Source organism: Cervus elaphus, chromosome 33 (genome assembly GCF_910594005.1).
Source record: "Cervus elaphus chromosome 33, mCerEla1.1, whole genome shotgun sequence".
In the NCBI taxonomy this organism is placed as follows: Eukaryota; Metazoa; Chordata; class Mammalia; order Artiodactyla; family Cervidae; genus Cervus; species Cervus elaphus.
Window position 1 is genome coordinate 3,753,981 of NC_057847.1, and position 23,360 is coordinate 3,777,340.

The 23,360-nt window shown below is 53.0% G+C and overlaps 2 protein-coding genes across 2 annotated transcripts in view; one reads left to right on the forward strand and one right to left on the reverse strand.

Annotated features, from left to right (window-relative positions):
* Positions 1-15,799, forward strand: part of ARHGEF4 (Rho guanine nucleotide exchange factor 4) — a 296,891-nt gene extending 281,092 nt beyond the window's left edge. Inside the window, 10 exon segments of the mRNA XM_043894094.1 lie at positions 6,469-6,648; positions 7,591-7,770; positions 7,848-8,027; positions 9,297-9,529; positions 9,886-10,015; positions 11,695-11,826; positions 13,233-13,476; positions 14,173-14,250; positions 14,756-14,847; positions 14,850-15,799. Coding sequence (XP_043750029.1) covers positions 6,469-6,648; positions 7,591-7,770; positions 7,848-8,027; positions 9,297-9,529; positions 9,886-10,015; positions 11,695-11,826; positions 13,233-13,476; positions 14,173-14,250; positions 14,756-14,847; positions 14,850-14,975 — 1,575 coding nt within the window. The 3' untranslated portion in view covers positions 14,976-15,799.
* Positions 15,800-16,319: 520 nt separating this feature from the next.
* The window catches only part of FAM168B (family with sequence similarity 168 member B), a 39,148-nt gene continuing 32,107 nt past the window's right edge, over positions 16,320-23,360 (reverse strand). Inside the window, exons 5-7 of the mRNA XM_043894095.1 lie at positions 23,070-23,247; positions 21,197-21,322; positions 16,320-20,748 (exon numbers count right to left, since the gene is read on the reverse strand). Coding sequence (XP_043750030.1) covers positions 21,210-21,322; positions 23,070-23,247 — 291 coding nt within the window. The 3' untranslated portion in view covers positions 16,320-20,748; positions 21,197-21,209. The remainder of the gene's footprint in view (positions 20,749-21,196; positions 21,323-23,069; positions 23,248-23,360) is intronic.

The following is a 23,360-nucleotide window of genomic DNA, read 5'->3' on the forward strand; positions in this document are numbered from 1 at the left end:
ATAGGGTTTTTTTTTTTAAGCTGCTGAATAAAATTGGCCCCTCAAAAGTCAACTCAAAATGGATTAAAGACTTAAATGTAAGACCTGAAACCATTAACCTCCTAGAAGAAAACAAAGGGAAATCTTCTTGGCATTGGTCTAGGCAGTGATTTTTGGATATGACACATTTGAAAAACACAGGACTGCGAAAGCAAAACTAGGTGGGATTGGATTGCATCAAACTAGAAAGCTTTTTGCACAGTAAAAGGAAACCCTCAACAGACTGAAAAGGCAGCCTATGGAATAGGAGAACATATTTGTAAATATAAAGGGTTAATAGGCAAAATCTCTTAAGGGACTCACAACTTAATAGCAAAACAAACAAAAACAAATAACCCAATTTAAAAATGGGCAAAGGGACCTGAATAGACATTTCTTGAAAGAAAATACTCAATGTCACTTGACATTTCAATATCAAGGAAAGGCAAATCGAAACCATAATGAGGTATCACCTCACACATTAGAATGGCTGTTATTAAAAAGACAAAAGACGGTGTTAGGGTGGAGAATAGGAAACCCTTACACACTGATGATGGGAATGTAAATTGGCACAGCTACTTTGGAAAACAGTATGGCGATTCCTCAAAAAATTTAAAATAGAACTATTATATGATCCAACAATCCCATTTCTGGATGTATATCCAAAGGAAATGAAATCAGGATCTCTCAAGAGATATTTGCACTCCCATGTTCACTGCAGCATTATTCACAATAGTCAAGACATGGAAACCTAATACCTAAATATTAGGTATTATACTTAATATCCAGATGAATGGATGGAGAATGTGTGTGTGTGTGTGTGTGTGTGTGTATAATTCAGCCTTAAAAAAGAAGGAAATCCTGCCCTTTGCAACAATGTTAACGACCCCTATGCTACGTGACACGGAAAAACAAATACTGTATAATTTCACTTATATGTGTAATCTAAAAGTCAGACTCATACAATCAGAGTAGAATGGTTGCTAAGGGCTGAGGGGCGGGGGAAGAAATGGGAAGACGTTGGTCAAAGAGTACAAAATTTTAATTATACAAGATGAATAAGTTCTGGGGATCTAATGTACAGCATGATGAGTATAATTAACAATACTGTACTTAAAATCTGCTAAGTAGTTAGCTCTTACGTGTTCTCACCACAGACAAAATGGCACCTCTTTGAGGTGATGGAAATGGTAGTTAATTTGGTTGTGGGGGTAATTTTATAGTGTATGTCTAATATCCAGTCGTGCGCCTTAAATATACACAATCTTTGTCAGTTGTACCTCAGTGAAACTGGGTAGGAGGGTCGGCAGCTGAAGAAGCCAGATGCTCTCTCATAGGAACAAAATGCTGCGCTGATGGGCAAGGTCAGTAAGCAGATGTCCTGAGTCAGGGCCTTCCTGGAGCACCTCAGCATGGATCGCTTTCTATCCAGAATTCAAATTCCTGGGCGAGCTTCTGACAGCAAATTGTCTGACTTTTCAGAGCCGCACTCACTAGTCTGTGAAGTCGGGGTCAAGGACAGTCCTTGGTGTTAGGACTCAGAACCCTTGGCCTCCCGCGCCCCGAGCGCCACCCTGGGCTTCTGTGCGCGCGGCCGGTTAGGAACCGCGACCGCTGAGACCACTAGCGAGGAGGCGCTCCGGACGGAGCTGGGAGCACGCCGGGTCGCCCGGCCCCACCCCCTGCCCCACCCACGCCGGTGCCGGGTGGCTGGGCTGGGGCCGGGGGGAGCTCGGCGCGCGCGGCTAGCGAGAAGCCGGGGCTGGAGAGTGCGGCGGCTCCGCCCCACTCCGGGCGCGCCGGCAGCCCCGCAGCCGCCCTATCGCGGCGGGATCTCGGGGCGCGCGGGGCCGAGAGGCCGGGCGCCATGGCCCGGGCCCCGCAGTCCCGGCGCCGCCCCGCGCCGCCTGGGAGCGTCCTGCGCGCCCTCCTGCGCTGCAACCTGCCCCCCGGCGCCCAGCGCGTGGTCGTCTTCGCCGTCCTGGCACTGCTTGTGCTCATCAACGTCGTGCTGATATTTCTGCTGGCCTTCCGCTGACCGCCGGGGTGAGTGGCGCCGGTGCGCATCTTTCCTGCCGCCCCCAGCCCGCTGTGGCCAGCAGCCCGCGGTGCGGCCGGGGTAGCCCCGCACTGCCGGCCGCCGAGGGGAGGCCTCCGCCGCAAGCCCCGGGTGCTAGGGCCCGTCTGTGTGTGTATCCCCTGGGATGCGGCAGGGTGGGTGACTCAGGGACAAGGTGACACATGTGCCACGTCTGTCGCGCGCGTGTGTGTAAAATGGCGCGTCTGAGTGTGTAACTGAGGATGCAGATGCAGCTGTGGCCGCGGCTATCTGGTTGTCAGGGAACCTTGCACATGTGACCGCTGTGTGAGCAGATCTGGACATGCTTTTCTTTTGGGTTGAGATGTCTGAGGATGAGTGGTTTTCTCTGCTCCTGTTATCTGCAGTTGCTTTCACCATTTTAGGTCTTAAGTGGTCTCAGTCAGCATGCCCCCCAGCAAAGGCACAGCCGCCCCCCACTCTGCGCCTTGCAGGTGGGCATTCTGAACATCCCCACGCCCAGGATGCTTGCGCAGGGGGGCCGTGGGAGCCAAGCCCTGTTCCCAAGACTGTCGGAGTGGAATCCTCCAACAGCCGGCATGCGTGAGACAGTGAGCAGGTGGGGCAGGGTGGGGAGGGTGACGGGTGATTATCAGGGGGCACTTTGAGGCAGAGCCTGGCTTTCCCAGGCCTGTCAAAAAATCTCAGAAGCCCAAAAAGATATCCTGCCCCGTTCCTGGCTTGTCCTAGTCTTGAGGTTGACTCCCCCTCACTGGTACAGTCCCCCACCTGCCCCCACATAAAAACCTCACACCTCAGATGCAGCCTGTGCTCTCCATTACCAGGCCAAGGGTAAGCCCAGACCCTCGCTGCCGGGCCTGCCTAGGTTGAGTTTCGGCTTCAGTGCAGCTGCACTTCAGAGCGACAGGAAGGGCCCCCGTCCAGAAGCACGCCAGTGTTGGCTCTGGTGGCCGCTAGGCTGTCCTGGAGGTAGACTGCATCTTTGACCCCTTGGAGCTACATTTTGTGTTGGTGACATCACACAAATGGTTAATGGTGCTCATCTAAGCACCTCCCATTTGTGGATATACAGGGGAGCTTGGTGATCCAGCTCCCTGTAACTCTGAGCTGATGGGGACCAAGGCACAAGGGAAATGACGGAAGTTGCTCATGGGAACGGCCCAGCAAGGTGCTGGGACTCGAAAGTGACCACCATGGGCCTCTAGGCGACCGATCAGGATGAGTATGGAGTTGTCCATAAAGGTGTCAGGAATCCTGATCTCTCCAGGAAGCCATGCCTCTTTGCCCATAGCTGGAGCCCTTCCAGCTGAGCAGAAAACCACCTGTGGAGAAGCCGCGCCTCTCTGCAAAGACTGGCAAGAGCAGGAAGCACTGGCCACTCAAGAGGGGCTTTTGTTTAGGGCTCATGTGAGGGAATATGGAGACAAGGGGAGATGCCTGACCTGGTTCCTCTGGTGGGAATAACCTAGAGTGTCTGCAGTACTTCCTCCCTGTGTGGGGACCAGTGTGTACAGTTTCTGTGACCTGAGGATGGACAGCATCCACCTGTCACTAGCAGGTTGTTCTGAGATCGGAGTGTAGCATCCCATTAGCCAGCCCATGAAAGTGCACTGGCAGACTTGCGCTGGGGGACTTGCAGGAACAGGGAGTCTCAGAACACTCACTTGTCCGGGATCAAATCTACAAAGCTTAATAAACAAGAAGCTTTGTTCCCTGCCAGATCCAAACTTCAGGTTACCTAAGCAGCTCCAGGGGTGAATCCTCCCCAGTCTCTGTAACTCATCGCTCAAAACATACAAATCTTCCCCAATAGCCTCCATCCTGATGGGCACAGTCACCCATGGTCACTGTCCCTGCACAGGGATGTCCTCCTGCACCCATGTCCACACTGGCTCACCCAAACCACCTTTGAGCCACTTTGCTTCCTCCTGGTCTGGGGCCAGACCCACCAAGACCTGGATGGCAGCCTGCTTGTGCTAACTGCCCAGGCTGAGGCCTGCTCCCAGGCTGCAGCTGGCCAATTCCTCTTGTTTGGCCTCGCCAAGTCCACTTTTCTCATCCTGGCCACACTGCAGCCAGGAGGTTTCTCCCTGCAGGAAAGGACAAACCCATAGTAGGTCTTCTTAGCTGGATGAGTACAGTGGTGTCTTGAGGAGGTCTGTGACCCCCAGGATTCGCCCAGTGCTCTGAGCCCAGGGTCCCTGGGTGGACCACGGAAATGTGCAACCCGTGAAGAGCTGCTGCTATGAGAGTGGGTGTGCCTATAAGCTGTAGATTATTCTGAAAAGTGGTTTCACTGGGGTTTGGAACAGGCTTAAACCCCACCCACCAAAACATAAAGCACCTCATGGTAGTCTCTGAACATGCTTTCTCAGGCCCTACCCTGGAGGCAAGGCCCAGTTTGAATGGGCACCAGTACCTAAGCATCCCTCCCACCTCCCACCCTGTCCCTTTGGGACACTGTGGAGACAGCAAGTGGAACTGAGGTGGAGACAGCCAGTCTTGCCAGTTCCTGTTTTGGTGGGAGGATTACCATGCACACCACCCTAGGAGCACCCAGAGAAGGCCCCCCAATGGGCAGCAGCTCAGAAGAGGAAGCAGCACAGAGGGCCTGTCTGGTGATGCCCAGAGAGCCAGCCCAGGTCCGTGACAATGAGAGCCAACACTTGGTCCTAGTAGAGGGGCATGGACCTCACCTCCTGGGCAGCCCCAGTCCACTCCTCCTCCCGCCCAAAGCTCACAGAGCCGCTTGTCATTCACAGACCAGATACTGAACCCGCGTGACATGAAAGCAGGAGTCAGCCTGATCTCAGGTGGCCTCGGCCTGCAGTGGCTTGAAGCAGGGTTTTGGTTCCCTGCCAGAGACTGAGTTGGGTCACAACAGTTAGACCACGATCAGTGGTCAGTGACAAGGTCCTGGCCCTTCAGCGTTGCAGAACAGGTTTCCCACAAAGAGAGCAATAAGAGAGTAATGAAATAAGTGAAATGTGTGCTGGGAGGAAGGAGAGTCTAGTACGTGTGGGTAGACACACGGGCACAGTCAGTCACACCCTCATGGCAGTTGGAACCACTTTCACGGGGCATTTGTTCCAGGTCTCCTTTGGCCAGTCATTTTGATCTGCCTGGCTCTGAGTCTGTATTTGGAGTATATTGGGACCCTCCCATGTGCCTGCGCATCTCACCGCAGAGGCCTATGGGTAGACTTAGCATCACTCCCCTTTTGACCTCCAAAGAGCTTTCTAGTCAGGAAGGTCTCCTTAACTTCAAGAATGAGAAATGTGTGGTATCTTATCTTTATATGGGCAGGGCTCAGCCTTCTCTCTTTGTCCTGCTGATGGATATTTTGGAGTTCCTGTCCACAGGGAATAAACTCCTAATTGCTCACCCTGGCGGGGGGGCGGGGGCGGTCTCCCTCCTGCCTCAAGCCCGGTGTGAAACAGAGCTCTGAGCACAAGGACTGCCTGGGAGGGGAGCATCCCTCCTGATGTGATTTCTGATCATGTGGGAAAGAGGGACCACACCAGTTATTTCCACAGAGAGAAATCAATGTAGAGAATTATTCAGCAGGTATAAAGTAGCTGACTCAGTCACCACGTGCTCAAGAACAGCCCTGAGGGTTCTGTTACAGAGATGGCAGTTTTACGATGGAGCTTCACCTTTAGAGCTGGGGAATAAAGGGAAACGGCTGCAGTCATTAAGAGGGAGAATCCTGTGGGCTGGAGATCTAGAACTCTGAGGAGAGGTACTGCTCAGCTGGTGCCAGGGGTGCCATGAGACTGGTTCTACAAGCGTTCAAAAAACTCTGCAGACGAGATCCAGCTACTGCAGCGGCTGGGCACTGCCAGACCCAGGGAAAGAGGCATTGCTATTGGTCAGGAGGCTTCAGGCACTGCGTGTCCACAAGAAGCCACTAGGAAGGAGCGAGGCCCCTCTCTCTGCAGCTCTGAGGTCCCCTCCAAGGCCACAGTAGGAGCCCCTGGGCGGGGGAGGGGGGGGGCAGGGAGTACAGCAGAGATGCAGCTGGTAGTGCCCTGGGCCAGCATCCCAGAGCGCAGCAGAGGCACAGGGGGAGCGGAGAGCCAGCAGCTGAATCCCGGCCCAGTGGGGACGGGAGGAACGTGTGCCCTGTGCAGGGCGGGAGCAGCATGCTCACACTCAGATTTGATGGCTCCCCAGGATTCCAATGATGAGTTCACTGCCAGTCTAGACAGTGCATATCTAGGCACATGCCCTGGGCACAGCCCCGTCCCCCTGAGGAGCCTGGGGGAGCCTCCGTCAGTCCCCTCCTCTGTGAACAAGCCAGGATCCCCTCTTTCCAGGGTTGGGGGACAGAGGGCAGAAGGTAGGGGAGCACCTTTACCCTGACACGCCCTCCCCGGCTCTCTCCACAGCTCATTAGCGATGGCAGCGTGGTCTGTGCCGAAGCACTCTGGGACCATGTCACCATGGATGACCAGGAACTGGGCTTCAATGCTGGAGACGTCATCGAAGTGATGGATGCGACCAACAGAGAGTGGTGGTGGGGCCGCGTCGCGGATGGCGAGGGCTGGTTCCCAGCGAGCTTCGTGCGGGTATGGCCCGGCCCCGGCTTCTCTAGGCCCGAGAAGAGCCCACAGCTGGCTCGGAAACGCAAGCTTGAGTGTGCTCTGGGGTCTCAGGTGCTGGAGGTGGATGTCTCACCTGGACTGCAGGCTCAGGGCTGAGTGGGCGTCCCAGGAAGCCCAGCCTGGGAAGTGAGACCCAGCCTTCCTCCTGCGCCACCACTAACTGCACCACAGCCCTGCCCTCTCTCCCAGAGTCCTCAGGGGCCAGAGAAGGATGGGTCAGAGACGATGGGCCCCTCTGGGGGCAGAGGGTCTGCATGTTAGAATACCACTGCCACAGGCAGCTGGGCCTCCCAGGGTTTCCAGAGTGCTGTGCAGACCATCTGCGCAGATCCTGTCAGTTCTGACTTTCACAGCAGTCCTGGACTCTGGGAGCTGTCACCACACCTAGGAAACTGAGACAAGGACAAGCTCAGTCTTTAACCCAGGAGATCACAGGGGGCAAACCCAGACCTAAGGCAGCCTTTGGTCTCTGGGGAGGAAACCCTGGTGCAGCCTCCAAAAGGCAGGTGGAGGGCAGTGGGGAGGGGAGGCCCCAGGCCCTGAGGTTCATTGCTTCTCTTGGCCCAGACCACCTGGGTTAACAGCCCTCTCTGCCCCGAGCCTTTCCTGGTTATAGTGTCAGAGCCAGCAGGGCCACGCCACCTGTCCACTTGCTTCACAGCCCCCAGTAGGCCCAGTGTGAGCAGGTGCTGGTTCAGAACCCCTGTAGTGAGCATCTACACCGTTCTAACGGGAGCCGGGTGCCTTTGGCCCACCATCCCCGTCCCTCTGGGCATTACTCGGGTGATGCGGGATCTTCCTGCCCTGTGCTGCTGTGAGTGCTCCGAGTGTCCACTCCCTGCCGTCAGCGTGTGGGATGCTGGGCGCTGACCCCGGGGGGACTCTGACTGGCTGTGTCGCCTGCAGCTGCGGGTGAACCAGGACGAGCCTGCAGACGATGAGGCGCTGGGGCCTGGGCGCCGAGGGGCTGGGGATGGCGGGGACGCCGAGGCGCAGGGCAGCAGGGACCAGATGCGGACCAACGTCATCAACGAGATCCTCAGCACGGAGCGAGACTACATCAAGCACCTGCGGGACATCTGCGAGGTGAGGCTGGAGGCGGGCGGGCGGGCGGGCTGGCGGGGCGGGGGCCCAGAGGGGGGCCTGACCACTCGCACCCCCAGGGGTACCTCAGGCAGTGCCGCAAGCGGGCAGACATGTTCAGCGAGGAGCAGCTGCGCACCATCTTCGGGAACATCGAGGACATATACCGGTGCCAGAAAGCCTTTGTGAAGGCGCTGGAGCAGAAGTTCAACCGGGAGCGGCCGCACCTGAGCGAGCTGGGCGCCTGCTTCCTGGAGCACGTGAGCACACCGGCCCCGGGCCCAGGCCCCTGCTCTGCCCATCTCTGCTGGGGGCTCGCCCTACCCCACCGGCCCTGGCCCCAACTGCCCTCTCCCTTCTACTCTGTTTTAGAAGTGTCACCGCTTCTGAGGGTCAGCGTGGGGTGAGCCCCAAGGAAGAGAATGCTCCTTGGAGCAGGAGGGCCTCGGCTCTGGCCCTGAAAGGAACTGCCTGGGGCAGAGGCGGGCTGGGCACCCTAAGGATATTCCTAGCAAATTCTGGGCTTCCTCACACAGTAAGCACACTGGAATTTGGGTTGAAGTAATCCTTATTTCCACTCTAAACGCCGGTTGAAATTTAGCCAAGGTTCACTGGACTGGTCTGGGCTAGCTGGACTCATTTTTATCCCTCTCCTGTGGCAGTCACACGAGGCTGAGCAGAAGATGCCTGGCCCAGCCCATCAGGGACGACCCGTGCTCCTTTCTGGCTACCAGCAGTTGGGGTGGGGAGGCCCTGACCCCTCTTGCCAGTAGCGGATGGAGAGCTGAGGAGGGAGACCTCAGGAGCCGGTGGTGTGTCTGGGCACCTGAGCAACTGTGGGATTTGGGTCCATTTATCAACAGGCAGAGTTGTGACGGGGAAATGAGAACTAGGGCAGGTCTAACAAGGCATGCTATCAGCATTACCCAGTGTGACCATCACAGCGGCCTGTCAGGCAGCCAGCTGCTGCCTGAGTTCATGAAGTCCTAGGCTGCTGAATGCCAGACCTGGTCTTCTGGCTCCAGGTAGATGAAAGACACACACAGGGAGTCTCCCGTACGACACACACGCAACACGGATGTCTGTGTCGCGTGGTACTGAAAAAGGAAGACAGTGGCTGTCTTCAGATGTGAAGCCAGAGCTTTGTCAGGAGGAAGCAAAACACTGGGCTGAGAAGAAAGACAGCCTGGAAGGCACAGACATTGGCCCTGGCACCCATTTCATCTCAATCTCCCTCTCTCTCCTTTTTGGCCTTTCTTATTAGTATCATTGATTTCACCTCAGAACCTGGCATACCGTCAGAATATCTGCTGAGAGCCCAGGAGAGAAAGCCAGGTGGCAACAGGCACGTCTGTACCTGAGTTTTCTGGGGTCTTTCATGTCCTTGGGCATGATTCTGCATAGCTTATGCCCAAAGAAGCAGGTAGACAGAGCCTGAATCCCCTGCACTCTCTCCCACCCCTTTCCCAACACTGCCCATGGCCTGGGGGAGCAGGAGACTGTCTTCTCACCCTGAGCTGTGCCTGCAGCAAGCAGACTTCCAGATCTACTCAGAGTACTGCAACAACCACCCCAATGCCTGCGTGGAGCTCTCACGCCTCGCCAAGCTCAGCAAGTATGTGTACTTCTTCGAGGCCTGCCGGCTGCTACAGAAGATGATTGACATCTCCCTGGATGGCTTCCTGCTGACGCCCGTGCAGAAGATCTGCAAGTACCCTCTGCAACTGGCAGAGCTGCTCAAGTACACGCACCCCCAGCACAGGTAGGAGGGTGCTGGGGGAGAGGGGTGGCTCTCCAGGCCTTGGGTCAGCCCATTTGTTGAGGCTCGTAGTGTGCTGGGCAGTGCTGCAGGCACTGGGGCAAGAGCACAAGCTTAAAATATACAACAATCCCTGCCTTCATAAGCTATCCTTGAAGTGAAGGAAGAGGCCATGAATAGGGTATGAAGTTCTGCTCTGTGCCTCGTTTATGGAGAAGATGGGCGTGTGCCCTTGACAAGTGTAGAAGTGGCCCAGGGGCACAGCCCTAGAGGGAAGCAGCTCCACAGGGGCTCCAGCATGTTCCCAGCCCCTCTGCTCTCGATCCAGTAAGCCCTCTGCTGTCTCTGTCTGGCCCCAGGGATTTCAAGGATGTGGAAGCTGCCTTACATGCCATGAAGAATGTGGCCCAGCTCATCAATGAACGGAAACGGAGACTTGAAAACATCGACAAGATTGCTCAGTGGCAAAGCTCTATAGAGGACTGGGAGGTGAGGATCCCATACCTCAGAAAATACCAAAGGGCTTGGCCCTCGCATTAAAACCATGCTTGCCCCTGAGAAATCGTAAGAGGGAGCTGAAGCAGGGAGCCACGCTCCTGGGAACCAGCAAACAGGCTGGTGTCAGGAGGGAGAACTGGGCCTCTGCTGGGCCAGCCGGGCCCGTCGGGCCCGTCTCCAAGGACCAAGCCTCAGGCGCTGCTCCCAGAGGAGGCTTGCTGGCCTCCTTCCTGTTGAAGAGCTCAGGACACGTGTAATATGCCACATGCTCCTCCCAGGGTGCAACCAACCAGCCTCCAGAGACAGGCTGGTCCCCCAAGTTTGAGTTAACTACTGGGGTTCTCAACAGAAGTGATCAGGTTTGCCACAGCATGACCAGAAACAGATTATCTCAGTCAGAGCCTCTCAGTTCTGTTTTCCTGGCATACACAATCCCCTCGCGTGGGCCAGTCTCACCTTTTAGGGCAGCATGGAGGCCTGAACTAATGATGACGTTCCTGACCTGTGCTTTCCACTCTCACTCACCAGCCAAAACATCTATGAAAAAACAGATTCATGGGCCCCACCCTACAAATACGGAATTAGAATTCCTGGGAGTGGGGCTGAGTGCTATGGTTTATGTTTTGTTTTCAGTGTTTGGGTTTTGCTTTCCTGATGATGGGTTCTGAGGCCCAGCCCTGGCTAAGGGTCCCCACAAACTCACTTATCCCAAACTGAACGGCTGCCAACAGCACCTGGCTGTGATTTGCATTTTCCTGGAGGAACCAGACATGGTGCAGCTTCATTTGAAATTGTAATGTCTGATGATGGGACTTAAGGTACACGGAGCTGGAAGAAGACCTCCTTAGCCTCTTAAAAGACTGGCCTTGGAAGTGACTTTCAGCCAAGTTTAATTATCCTCTAAGAGTGGCGCTGTCCAATCAGAGTGCCATGTGAATCACAATAGGGAATTTTATATGTGCAAGTGGCGTAGTTGGTAAAGAATATGCTTGCCAGTGCAGGAGACACAAGAGATATGGGTTCAATCCCTGGGTTGGGAAGATCCCCTGGAGGAGGAAGTGGCAACCCACTCCAGTATTCTTGCCTGGAAAATTCCATGGACAGAGAGGAGCCTGGTGGTCTATGGTCTATGGGGTCGCAAAGAGTCAGACATGACTGAGAGCATGTGTGCACATACAGCCATCTTAAAAGTGAAAAAAAAAAAAAAAAACACAGGTGAAACGAACTTTAACAATGTTTTGTTTAACTCAACATATCTAAAATATCAAGTCAACATATAAAATGTCATTGGTGAAATAGCCACAGTCTTTATTTCATACTAAGTCTTTGAAATCAGATTATCTTTTACTTTGATGACATCTCAATAGGGACCAGCCACAATGCAAATATGCCACTGGCTGCTGTAGGGCCTCACTTAGCAGAGACAAAAACTTATAGGCCAGAGCACCTTTTTATAGGCCAAACCACACCCCCACCCCCCGCAACTTCCTTGGGCTTTAAGAGCAACCCCTCTGGTCTGCTGCAGGCCCTGGCCCAGTGGGGGCCACAGCAGACAAGACCGACAGTGACCACACCAACTCAGCAAGAGGCAGGACGCAGAACCCAGCAGAGCCTTGCTCTAAGCCCCAGGATGGGGGCACTCAGCTCACGGCTCCCCTTGGGTTCCCCAGGGGGAAGATCTCCTGGTCAGGAGCTCGGAACTCATCCACTCGGGGGAGCTGACCCGTGTCACACAGCCACAAGCCAAGAGCCAGCAGAGAATGTTTTTTCTCTTTGACCACCAGCTCATCTACTGTAAGAAGGTACCAGAGTCACTCTCCCCTGCTGGATGGGCCTGTTAGGAGCAGCTGTGGAGGGAGTGAGGCTGAGGGCTGGAAGCAGCTGCCCCAAGAAAACGAGCTGCGCACACACAATTCCTCTCTGCCCGGGGCCCTGTGTACAGGAGGCCCTTCGCTGGTCAGGCCCTTTGGGCCAAAGTCCGGGGCGGGCGGTCTCTACAGAGGGAGCCCAGTGCCCCAGGGACCAGAGGGTGACCCTCACAGTCTGACTGGTGCCCAGTGCTGGTAAGAACACCCTCCTTGCTGATAATGCCCTGTTTGGGCCTCAAGCCAACTCTTCTCTCCCTGCGAAGCTCAGCTTCCCCTCCTGAACCCTGGGATCTTCTGTTCAGCTGCCTCCAGGCCTCCTCTTTGTTTGTTTGTTTTTTCATTTATTTTTATCAGTTGGACGCCAATCACTTCACAACATTTCAGTGGGTTTTGTCATACATTGACATGAATCAGCCATGGAGTTACATGTATTCCCCATCCCGATCCCCTCTCCCACCTCCCTCTCCACCCGATTCCTCTGGGTCTTCCCAGTGCACCAGCCCCGAGCACTTGTCTCATGCATCCAGCCTGGGCTGGTGATCTGTTTCACCATAGATAGTATACTTGTTTCAATGCTGTTCTCTCTGAACATTCCACCCTCGCCTTCTCCCACAGAGTCCAAAAGTCTGTTCTGTACATCTGTGTCTCTTTTTCTGTTTTGCATATAGGGTTATCGTTACCATCTTTCTAAATTCCATATATATGTGTTAGTATACTGTAATGGTCTTCATCTTTCTGGCTTACTTCACTCTGTATAATGGGCTCCAGTTTCATCCATCTCATTAGAACTGATTCAAATGAATTCTTTTTAACGACTGAGTAATATTCCATGGTGTATAGTACCACAGCTTCCTTATCCATTTGTCTGCTGATGGGCATCTAGGTTGCTTCCATGTCCTGGCTATTATAAACAGTCAGGCCTCCTCTTTGCTGCTGGCTTCTAATCCCTCTTGAAAACGGGCCCAAGTGGCCGGGCAGCCTCCCGAGTGCTGGCCCTGGCCCAGTCCTGGCAGACTGCTGTTTTTCTCTGTTGCGCAGGTGGGTCCTGCCTGCTGCCTGTAACCACAGCTGCTCCCCCTGTGAGACTGAGTGTTCAGAGATCCCCAAGCCACTGAGTAACTGTCAACTGAAACAGCGGCTCCTAGCCATGGTTTCAGCACGTGGTTGTGGGCCGAGCCAAGCTTATTGTCTCTCCTGAAAGAACTCTCTGCCGGGGAGGTGGGTGATAGCCCACCGGCCCTTCCAGTCTCAAGGCAGAAAATGAGGCAGGGCCTTAGATGTGCTCAGGAGAGTGGTTTAGGCCAAGGGGCTGGGCCAGGGGCTCACAGTGTCTCTGGCAGGACCTTCTCCGCCGTGATGTGCTCTACTATAAGGGCCGAGTGGACATGGACAGCCTGGAGGTGGTGGACTTGGAGGACGGGAAGGATCGAGAGCTCCACGTGAGCGTCAGGAACGCCTTCCGGCTGCGCTGTGGGCCCTCTGGGGAGAGCCACCTGCTGTGTGCCAAGAAGCCCGAGCAGAAGCAGCGCTGGCTCAAAGCCTTTGCCAGGGAGCGGGAGCAGGTGCGGCTGGACCAAGAGACAGGTGCGAGACCCCACTCAGCCTTGCTCCACTTGAGGGCCCACCCGGCGCTTTTTGCATCCTGGGTGCAGGGAAGTCGACATGACCTTGCAACTGTGAGGCAGGTCTCACACCGGAATACCTCAGGGTTTGTGAGGTTCTGGGACATGTCTTGGTTGCGACCCTCGGTGTGGGTCTGCATGCCTGCTGAGGGTCGCTCCAACATGCTCACATGCACACACTCTAGAGGGCAGGGCCTCTGCTCAGCTGGAGTGGCAGGTGGACACTGGCCTCCAGAAGCCTCCCCCTACCCCACATGAGCACGCCATCCCCCCACTGCATTCCCCTCCTGTCCTTGGTCCTCCGGCCATCACAGCAGGCAGTGACCAGGTGAGTCCTTGATATGGCCAAGAGCCTCCCCTAGAGTGCCAAGAAAGGACAGTAGCCACCAGCCACATTGGTGAGTGGATCAGGCTGAGTCATGGGGGAGGGAAAGGGAGGCACCCAGAGGAGCTCCTCAGAGCATTTCCTCTGCCTGGATGGACAAAGCAGGCAGATTGGTGAGTCCGTGCGGCCTGCTGGGCCCCCAGGCACTGTGGGCTGGGCAGGGCACACACCAATTGTGCTGGTGCCAGAACAAGAGGACCATGGGCAGGCGAGATGGGAAGGCGGTTGTGTTCTCACTGGAAAGCGGGTGTCTCATCTGTGGCCCCCTCCCAGGCTTCTCCATTACCCAGCTGCAGAGGAAGCAGGCCATGCTGAACGCCAGCAAGCAGCAGGCCATCGGGAAGCCCAAAGGTAAGCGGGTGATGGTTCCACCTCCACCCACAGCAGCTCAGCCCAAAGCAGGGCCAGCACCTGGGTCTTCAGAGGTGCCCACTGCCCTTTACAGGTGGGTGTTCCCAAGTTGGTTGAGGGACCACCGATGAGGAAGGCTGCAGTGTAGGTAATTGGTGGACGCTCCTGCTCGCCATCCCCTCAGACCCTTGTGAGCAGCACCATCAGAGCCGGTGCTTTCCAAGGCAGGATTGCTTCCTGGCAGCCAGCCTCGCCAAGGAGCTGACAGCCCGTTCCCACAGACATCACCATGAGAGCAGCTCCACACCCCACACCTTCCAGTCCCCTCTGGTTAGCCCCCTGCAGGCCACGGAGGGCCGCCCAGGCCCTTGGATGTGGACAACCCCAGGGGAAGCAAAGGGGGATGTCTGAAGCAGCCTGGGGATGGCCCATCCCACCCCTGCAGGCTCTGCCCTGTATCGCCTCACTCCTAAGGCACCTCTGACCCCGACTCTTCCCCTGCCAGCCCTCGGCCGACCCTACTACCTGACACGCCAGAAGCACCCGGCCCTCCCCACCAGCCTGCCTCAGCAACAGGTCCTGGCGCTGGCAGAGCCCAAGCGAAAGCCATCCACCTTCTGGCACAGCATCAGCCGGCTGGCACCCTTCCGCAAGTGAGCCCGTGCCCCATCAGTGGCACCATCTGGACCTGCCTGGCCAGGGGGCCTGCAGCTCTTCCTGCCTGAGGCTCACCACATCCGGCCCTCTGTCCATTCTGCAAACTGCAAGTTAGCAGGGCTGAGTGTGGGATCTGCTCAGAACCGCCCACAGGCTGGCGCGTGTGAGAATGGCCGCTGTGGACCCTCTTCGCACATCTGATCATCCCTCCTGCTCCTGTTCTCTCTGGGCAGGAGCCCACCTCTGCCTTCATCACCTGCAGAGCCAGGCTGTGTACCTCTCTGCCCTCCTGTTCTCTTCACAGGCCCCCAGCTGGTGGGCCAGGCAGCCTGCATCCCTTGTGGGTAGGAACCAGGAATTCTGGGCACAAAAACATCTGGCCCAGAGCCCACCTGTTACTTACTCCCAGTCCCTCTGTAGACACTCCTGGCTGCTGGACACCCTCTCTTCACTTGTCATGTGTTTGTTTATAGTGGAAAGAAAACAGAACCATAGTCAACTGAATACTTCTGTCAGGATTTGTAACCAGTCCACCTGCAGCTGTGGGGTGGTTCCAGTCTGGATTTTGTTGTTAAATTCCAACACTAGAGAACTGTTAGTGATATGGAAAGACTGCCTTACCCTGAGTGAGTGAGAAGCCATAAGGACTGAAGTCTGTGCCCAGCGCCCAGGACCGACCCACCCAGGAGCTGGTGGGCACGCAGGTTGGAGGGAAGCCCGCAGCCCGTGGAGGAGGGCCACCCAAGAGTGTGGCCAGGGCCTGGCTTGGGGCAAAGCGCAGAGCCGCCCCTGTGGCCCCTGGGAATTCAGCAGCATGTACAGTCACTCTTGCACTATACCTTCTCCAAGCAGAAACCACATTTAATTTCATAAAGAAACCTGTGAAAAATAACCTGGCTGCCAGCCCTTGTTTTCTGTTGGTGTCTATCCATTTTCTCCTCCCTCCCCGTAACCGCTGCACTTCCAGCCTCTCTTTAGACTACAGGAATCAGCCGGGCCACCCAGGCTTTGATGGAGAGCAGCTCAGTGTTCAGAGGCTCGGGGAAACTAGGAGCTGCCTCAGCACCTCTGTCCCCAGCTGCTTCTAGAGTCTGTTTAGCTGAAGTTATCAGCAGTGTGAGTTTGGGGGACAGGCAGTCTGTTACCTTTCTGGGTCTGAGCTTCCTCTTTGGGGAATTGGGGAAGGATGTGTCTTCTTTCCAAGAGGGCTGAGGCCACAGGACCAGGAGAGGGTGGCTTCTCTCCCCTTCCCCACAGCCCGCCACCTTCACACTTGTACACACTGCCAAGGTCACTGGGGCTGAGCCTGAAACCCCTGGATTTTCTAAGGTGAGAGATGCTACACCACCTCCCATCCAGGCCAAGCCACCTGGAGGCAAACCCTATAAGGAAAAAGCATGAAAATCACAATATGCAACACAAGTCAATCTTTATTGAAAACTGCAGTATTAATACATAACAATTTACAGTAAACGTGCTTTTAAGAATTTTAAATCTGAGCTCATCTACTCATCAGATTGCATAAAAAATTAAAATAGTAAGAATTTACACATAATGGAATTGGCTCAGGATGGATGTTCCATTCCTTTGTATTGATTGACACCTTAGTTCAATGCAAAGGCGGGGGGTGCCTTTAACACTGGAAGACAATGCTGACTTAAGTTTGTAAAAAGTACTAAGAGAATGGTCTAAAAAAACAGTATTCAAAACTCATTAAAAAAAACAACAACAACAACAACCGTTTCCTAGTCAGTAACAGTGGCTCCCTTGGGTCTCCCTTGAGTGGCATCACAGCAACCCCCCAGGAACACAGGAGAGCTGGCCTTCTACTAACCACTGGTCTGCACGAAGACCTACAGGAGACCAACAGGGCTCAGGAGGCCAAGGTCAGACCCTCATCATCTCTCAACACCTGCGTCCTGGAAGCACAGTCTTCCCGTGCTCACTGCAGGTTCCCTGCACAGGGGTGCCAGACTTTCCTGTCTCTGTCCCAAGTGACTGGAGGTTGGTCCTGGGGATTCAGGTAAGATTACAGCAGAGGTTTTCTGTTCTTCAAGTCAATAGGGTAGGGAAAGAGACAAATCCTCTGAAACATCAACTCTGCAACTTTCTACCTGAAAAAGATCAGACCCTCCTCTGCAGCATGTCATCTGCAGGCTCCTTGCAGAAAGCTCAGGCTGAGTACTAAACAGCTCAGGAGAAAAAAACATGCCAACATTTGAAATGTGGTAGACAGGGAGTCACGCTGGCCACCGTTCCCCTATGCCAACCATTCCCCTCTAAAGACACACCCCCTCCTTAGAAAGCACCAAGAGAAGAACCAGAAGCTGTCCCCGCCTCAAGCCCCACATCCTTAAGCCTGCCCTTGCATGGCCAGAGGATGTCAGACAGGTGTCCTGTCCTGTCTGGGAGATGCCCAGGCTGGCAAGAACTGGGGCGTCAAGCCGTTAGCTGCCAGATAGGGAGAAGGTGGCCCAACTGGTCACAGTAATACTGTTTCCATATGTCTGCCAAGTCCAGGTGAAGAAGTCTGGGTCTCCTTCTTTAACAGCAGGCCCCAACATGGATGCATCCAGGGTCAGCTATGCTCTCACCACCCTCTGGCAGGACAGCACTGCGGGACGGGCACACCCCGAGCCCCCAGATCCTCTTCCTGTGTGTGAAGTGCCAACGCCAGCGGAGGGGGAAGCACTGACAGCCCAGTCTGGGAGGGGGGCACACACCGACCAGGTTCCCAGCCCGAGGCTCAGGACCACCCTTGGCTCCTATAAACACTACATTTGCATAGCGCTCAAGAAACAGTCACGTGATGTAACTGGGAGGCCTAGTAACCAAACCAACAAAAATGTTCAGAGAAGATGGAAGATCCTGAAGCGCCTCTGTGCTTGTTACCATGAGTGGCCCTGGCCCTGATGCTGGCCGCACTCCTCAGAGAGAGCAAGCTGATGGGACCGTCACTCATCAGAAAACGTTCAGTCACCCGGCCCAGATCCAAACAAAAGAAACATCTCCTTAACCTTAGAGAAGGGCTGTAGGACAAAATTTTTAAAAAATACCCATGATGGTATCTGTTTACAGAATTAATTCCTTTACTCGCCTGTCTCAATTTCTAAAATAACTGTAATTTAGCTGAAAGACTCTCAAATTAAGAATGTCACATACGAAAAATGCAAAATTTCTCTGAATATACTATTGTGCTTAGGATATCAAATTATGCATTTTATAACAGAAGCTCTATTCCTTAATTTTACTGGAACTAAATGCTGCTAAAATTACAACATATGATAGTTTTGTTACTATTCATTATGTCCAGATTCTCACCTGCTAGACACGCTCTACCTTTCATATTTGATAACTGATGCCCTGACAGTTTCAAAATTGAAAAGATTTCCACACATAGGTATTCCATAATGCAGAAGTATTTGATGAAGTTTCCCAGCTCAACGTCACAAAAGGGAAGTAAGATTTTTTAGAAATTAAAGGGGGCAAAGTATTTTTAAGTTGATGTAAATGGGGAGAAAACACAACCCACTCTTTTTTTTTTTCTCTTAAAAACACCACTTAATTCAGTGCTCATGAAAACACTCAGCCTGTGTGTCTCAGACAATCCTGAAGAAACAGCCTATGTAACTCCTCATAACTTCCTCCTGAATTCAAATGACTCTAACCCGTGTGTGTGTGTGTGTGTGTGTGTGTGTGTGTGTGTGAGAGAGAGAGAGAGAGAGAGAGACTGGGACTTTTAAAAAGTTATACAAAACTCAGTTACTACACTAAACTGGGGAGACCCACTTCTCTACTACTGGATCAGTTCTGCCCTGGAGCCATTAGAACATTACCAACCACCCACTAAACAAAGAGAATAACCAACAAAGAGTTGAAGTGGACATGGTGTGCCTGGGGTAAATAACTGCTGCACACACAGACACACACACACACACACACACACACACAAAGGTGGGTTAAGTGCTCTCCAATTTAAAGTACTTATCAGTAAACATACTATGTTACAGACAGTAGAAATAAATCTTCTGTTTACAATGATCCATGCAAAAATATTCCTAAACTTTTTATAAAATAAAACGTGAAAAAGAAAATTATGATGAATACTTACTATAGAAAATATGGTTACCAAAGGCTGGGCGGTCAGCTGTCCCACTCACCAACCAGGGCTGAATGCCAGCCCAGTGCCAGAGCCCTGACCAGCTGCCAGGGCCGTAAGAAGAGTTAAGGTCCCCTCCCAGCCACGCCCCACAGCACTCGAGACGACGACGGGGTGGGGCAGGGGCACCCCCACCCCCGGCAGGCTGCTGAAAGGCAACAGAGCCTCGCCATCCCCACCTCCTCTGAGGACAGACACACACAACCATCAATACGGGTTGGGCACATTTAAGCAAAAAAAAAAAAAAAAACAAAAAAACATCCTCTTGGCTTCTTATGTACAATATTCAGACTTTAAACACAAAATCCTTTCCATAATAACAGGCAAACCTATTCTGACTGGCAAACATATTTCAATGTTGCCTGGCCCTTTGCTGTCCACACTTGCTTTGTGCCAAGTATCCTCAGCCACAAGAAGAGATGGTCGAAGGGGCTCTCAGATGACAGGCCACAGTCACTCCCCTCACACCTCCCGTACCCATCTCCACAATCCCCTCCAAATGGTCTCAGGACAAGCCCCATCAATTGGGGGGCCCGAAGACAGCTACAGCCCTGCCTCTCTACAAGAAACCATCAGTATCAAACTTTTGTTCCCTTTTAATAGTTCTTAAAATGTACAGCTTTCTTCCTAACACACAGTTGATATCTTTGCCCTTCTCTGTGGGAGGGAGAACAGCAATTCCTACATATGTTTTCAGGTTACTAAAACATTTCTCAGGGGGAAAAAAAAATAGGAGTAACTTTTCCTAAGCTAAATAAAGGAGAGGCCAATACCTCCTCCAACTGTGGCTGTTTCTCTTTCACATATCTTCCATCCCAGGAAAATAATTTAAGCTCTACACAGGACTTTTCCAATAAAGATATAGAAAACATCGTATCCATCTGTAAGTGACTTGTAACAAAAGTTTAGAGAGCATTTAGAGAAAACGGCTTTGCTGTTCTATCACCTACTGTACTGGAACCCTACTCTCGTCTTTCGTGGTAATCCCTAAGAACACCCACATCACACAGACCCCACAAGCCTAAATGGAAAGAAAGCCATTCACCTGACTGCACCCCAAGCAGCGTTGGGCCTCCCCACACTCTCCCCGCGCCTGCAACTCTCTCTCACTGTGGTCAGCGTCAAAGGAACAGATGGCTGGAAAGTCGAAGTCCACGTATCCAACTGGCAACCCACATCAACCCCAAAAGGCTGAAAAATCATCGAAGAGATCTCAGATGCTCTATGAAGAAATTCACTTTAACACTTATAACTTTAAGACTTTGCATACATTACAACAGTGCGTTAGTGATACAAGTTGTAAAATACTTTTCCATTCCTTTGGATTTTGCATATGATGGTTCTGCATCAGTCACTGCAGGTAGATTGAGCAAGCTTTGTTTTTGTGTTTTGTTTTTTTTTAACATGCATTCAACTACATATGATTCAGGATAGATTAATACTCCCTTTTATCGTTACAGTTAGCTAAAAAGTTGCCTGTCAGCCCACCAAACAGGATCTGCTGTAAGACGAACCCAAAGAGTCAGCTGGAGACGGAGGGCGCGGGGACCTGCTGGGCTGGCTGCAGCAGTGTTTAGCTAAGTGTCGAGAGCATTACGAAGAAAGTCCTGGTTGGAGGCACAAGGCCTGCAGCACCAGCTGTGGGACCTCCATGATGTGACTGCACAGCTCCATCCGCAAACCTGAGGGCGGGGAGAAAGACGGACACACAGTCACACACAGCTCCTCCAGCGCCACTGCTCTGAAAAGGAGCTGCTTCCACCGGAGGAGAAGGCAATCCACTACGACAAGAGCGGGCAGCAGCAAAGGAGGTGACTGCCTGGCTTCTGAGGAACTCCCAGTTACAGCTGGGATCCTACTTCCGACAGGAGGCGGGCGGGAGACCAGAGCACAGCCCAGGTAAGGAACATAGTGCAGGGGTCACAGCAAGAACTCAAATGGTCTCCTCTTCCTTCCTTTCTTTGTAGAGTCCCAATAAAGACGAAAAGTTAAACGTGGCACTGCCTACGAATCATCAGGTATCATTTTCCTTATCACTGCTTAAATTGTCATAGATCTCCCTCCCACTCTCCACTTTAAAAGAATGCACTTTAGTCACAAAGCTAGGCCTGGGCTTCATTGGTCACTTACGTTTGCAGGGTGATCACCACTGAGGGGGCACATAGCTGTAGGTGGGCGTTCCTGGGGCCCGATACGTGGGCACAGTGACAGGGTGGGGAGCAACAGGAGTTGGGGAGTGGGCAGTCAGCAGGGTACCTAGAGGGAAGAGCAAGCATCTCAGTGGAGGGCAGCACGCCCCTTGCCCCAGTACCCCCAACAAAGAGCACTCCTGCCCGACCCTCGTGGCAAGGAGAGAGGCAGACAGGAAGGGGGATGGCTGTGACCCACAGTGCTCTCAGAAATCCTGATCATACACAAGTCAAGGCTGTATAAACAGCAAGCTCACTGACGGCACGTTTGCAGAAGCCTCTGTGCCTCCCCTTCACACAAATATACTGAATTATTTCTGCAGATGAGATAATAAAAACAAAACAAAAATATTATTTAGTCTTAAAAAGGAAGGAGATTTGTCACATCCTACAATATGGATGAACCTTGAGGACATTATGCTCAGTGAAATAAACCAGTCACAAAAGACAAACACTGCCTGAGTCCACTTATATGAGGTCCCTAGTGGAGTCAGATGGATGGTACAGAAAGGAGAATGGTGGTTGCCAGGGTCTGGAACAGAGGAAAGGGAGAGGTGCTTGATTTATAGGGCTTCAGTTCTGCAAGATGAAAAGCTCCAGAGATGTGACACAACAGTGTGATAACACCACCGACCTCTACACTTGGAAATGGTTAAGATGGTAATAAACAACTGGGAAGGAGGGAGGGAAGCAGGGAGATTTCCCAACTGTGCAAACTTCTGAGTACCTTAAGCTAAGCTTATTTTCCCTATAAATACAGAAAACTCAGCAGCTATCTGTGTCCACTTATAGCCAAGCACCACCTGAAACCTCACAGCCTCACCCGACAGCTGCTCAGCCCCCTGCTCCCTGCGTGCACCCACACCAGGGCCTGCCAACCCCTCTCTCCATGTGCCTCAAACACTTAGTTTCTATCTGTGCCAGACTCTCCTTGGCCTCTGGGGTAAGTGTGGGAAAACCAAATAAAATAAGAGACTCTGAGCAGAAACATACACGGTATCCTGAACCACCTTCCTCTCTGACATTTTCCTTATGCTCAAGTAAAGTCTACAAAACAAAGAGGAAACCATGTATTTCTTTAAAAATCGCAGCCATGGGCAATCCAGTGTGCTGTGTGTACCTGGCCCCCCTGCACAGGTAACTTACATTCCCACAGGAGGTGACCTCACTCCTAGACATTTAACCAAGCCCTCAGATGCTCCAAGATTCCATGGAGATAGGTCAGTCCAAGCCATGGATCTCTTCTCTCTTTGGTTTATTTTCCTGACCTAGAAGAAGCCTTGGAAATAGTCTACGTGTATGCCAAAGGATTTCTATAAGCAGCTCTCAGCTCTGTGAACACAAGACTGGCTTTCTGCAATTCATGAGAACATCCCCATTAAGACAACCTGGCCTGCACTGGTAGCCCACACCAAAGGGAAGGACCAAGAGGGTCAGACCCCCAGATCACAGAATACCCCCACTTCTGCTCAAGCTTTAACGTGCTCACCACAGGGATTTGGCCACTCCTTGTCCCTACAGCCAGGTACCTCAGTTCATCAAATCTGGAGAGGGCTACCCAGTCATGTCTATGGAAAAGGTACTTGGCTCATGGTTCTAAACCCCACACTCAAACTCAACTGAAGGAGAAGGGAAAAGAAAGGAGAGGAAGTAAAGAAAAAGATAACATGCCATTTCCTCCCAAAGGATCAGATGTCCTTTCACACAACTCTAGCAATGAAAAGTCAAAGCCAAGGGTCAGAGTTCTGATGACCTCTCCCTTCCCCCAGCCCTCAGGCTATTGCAGAGGAGGCACCCCGGGGCCAAGGACTCACCCGCTGACATGGCCATAGTGGTCCCCGCCACCATGCCCATGGTGACCCCGTTGCCTCTTGGCGGAGGGATGGGAGCAGGGTACACCGTTGCTGGCATGCCGTTGGGCTGCACCACTGTGGTGTGGTGGATGACGTGAGGGGGTGCTGCATACAGGGGCTGGGTGTAGTACGTGCCTTGCTGGGGAAAGAAGAGAGACAAATGTCACAGGGTCCCACACTCTGGGTCGGAGCCCCGAGGAGCCAATCCATCCCCACACACAGTGACCAGGAGACCCCTCCTGACACCCACAG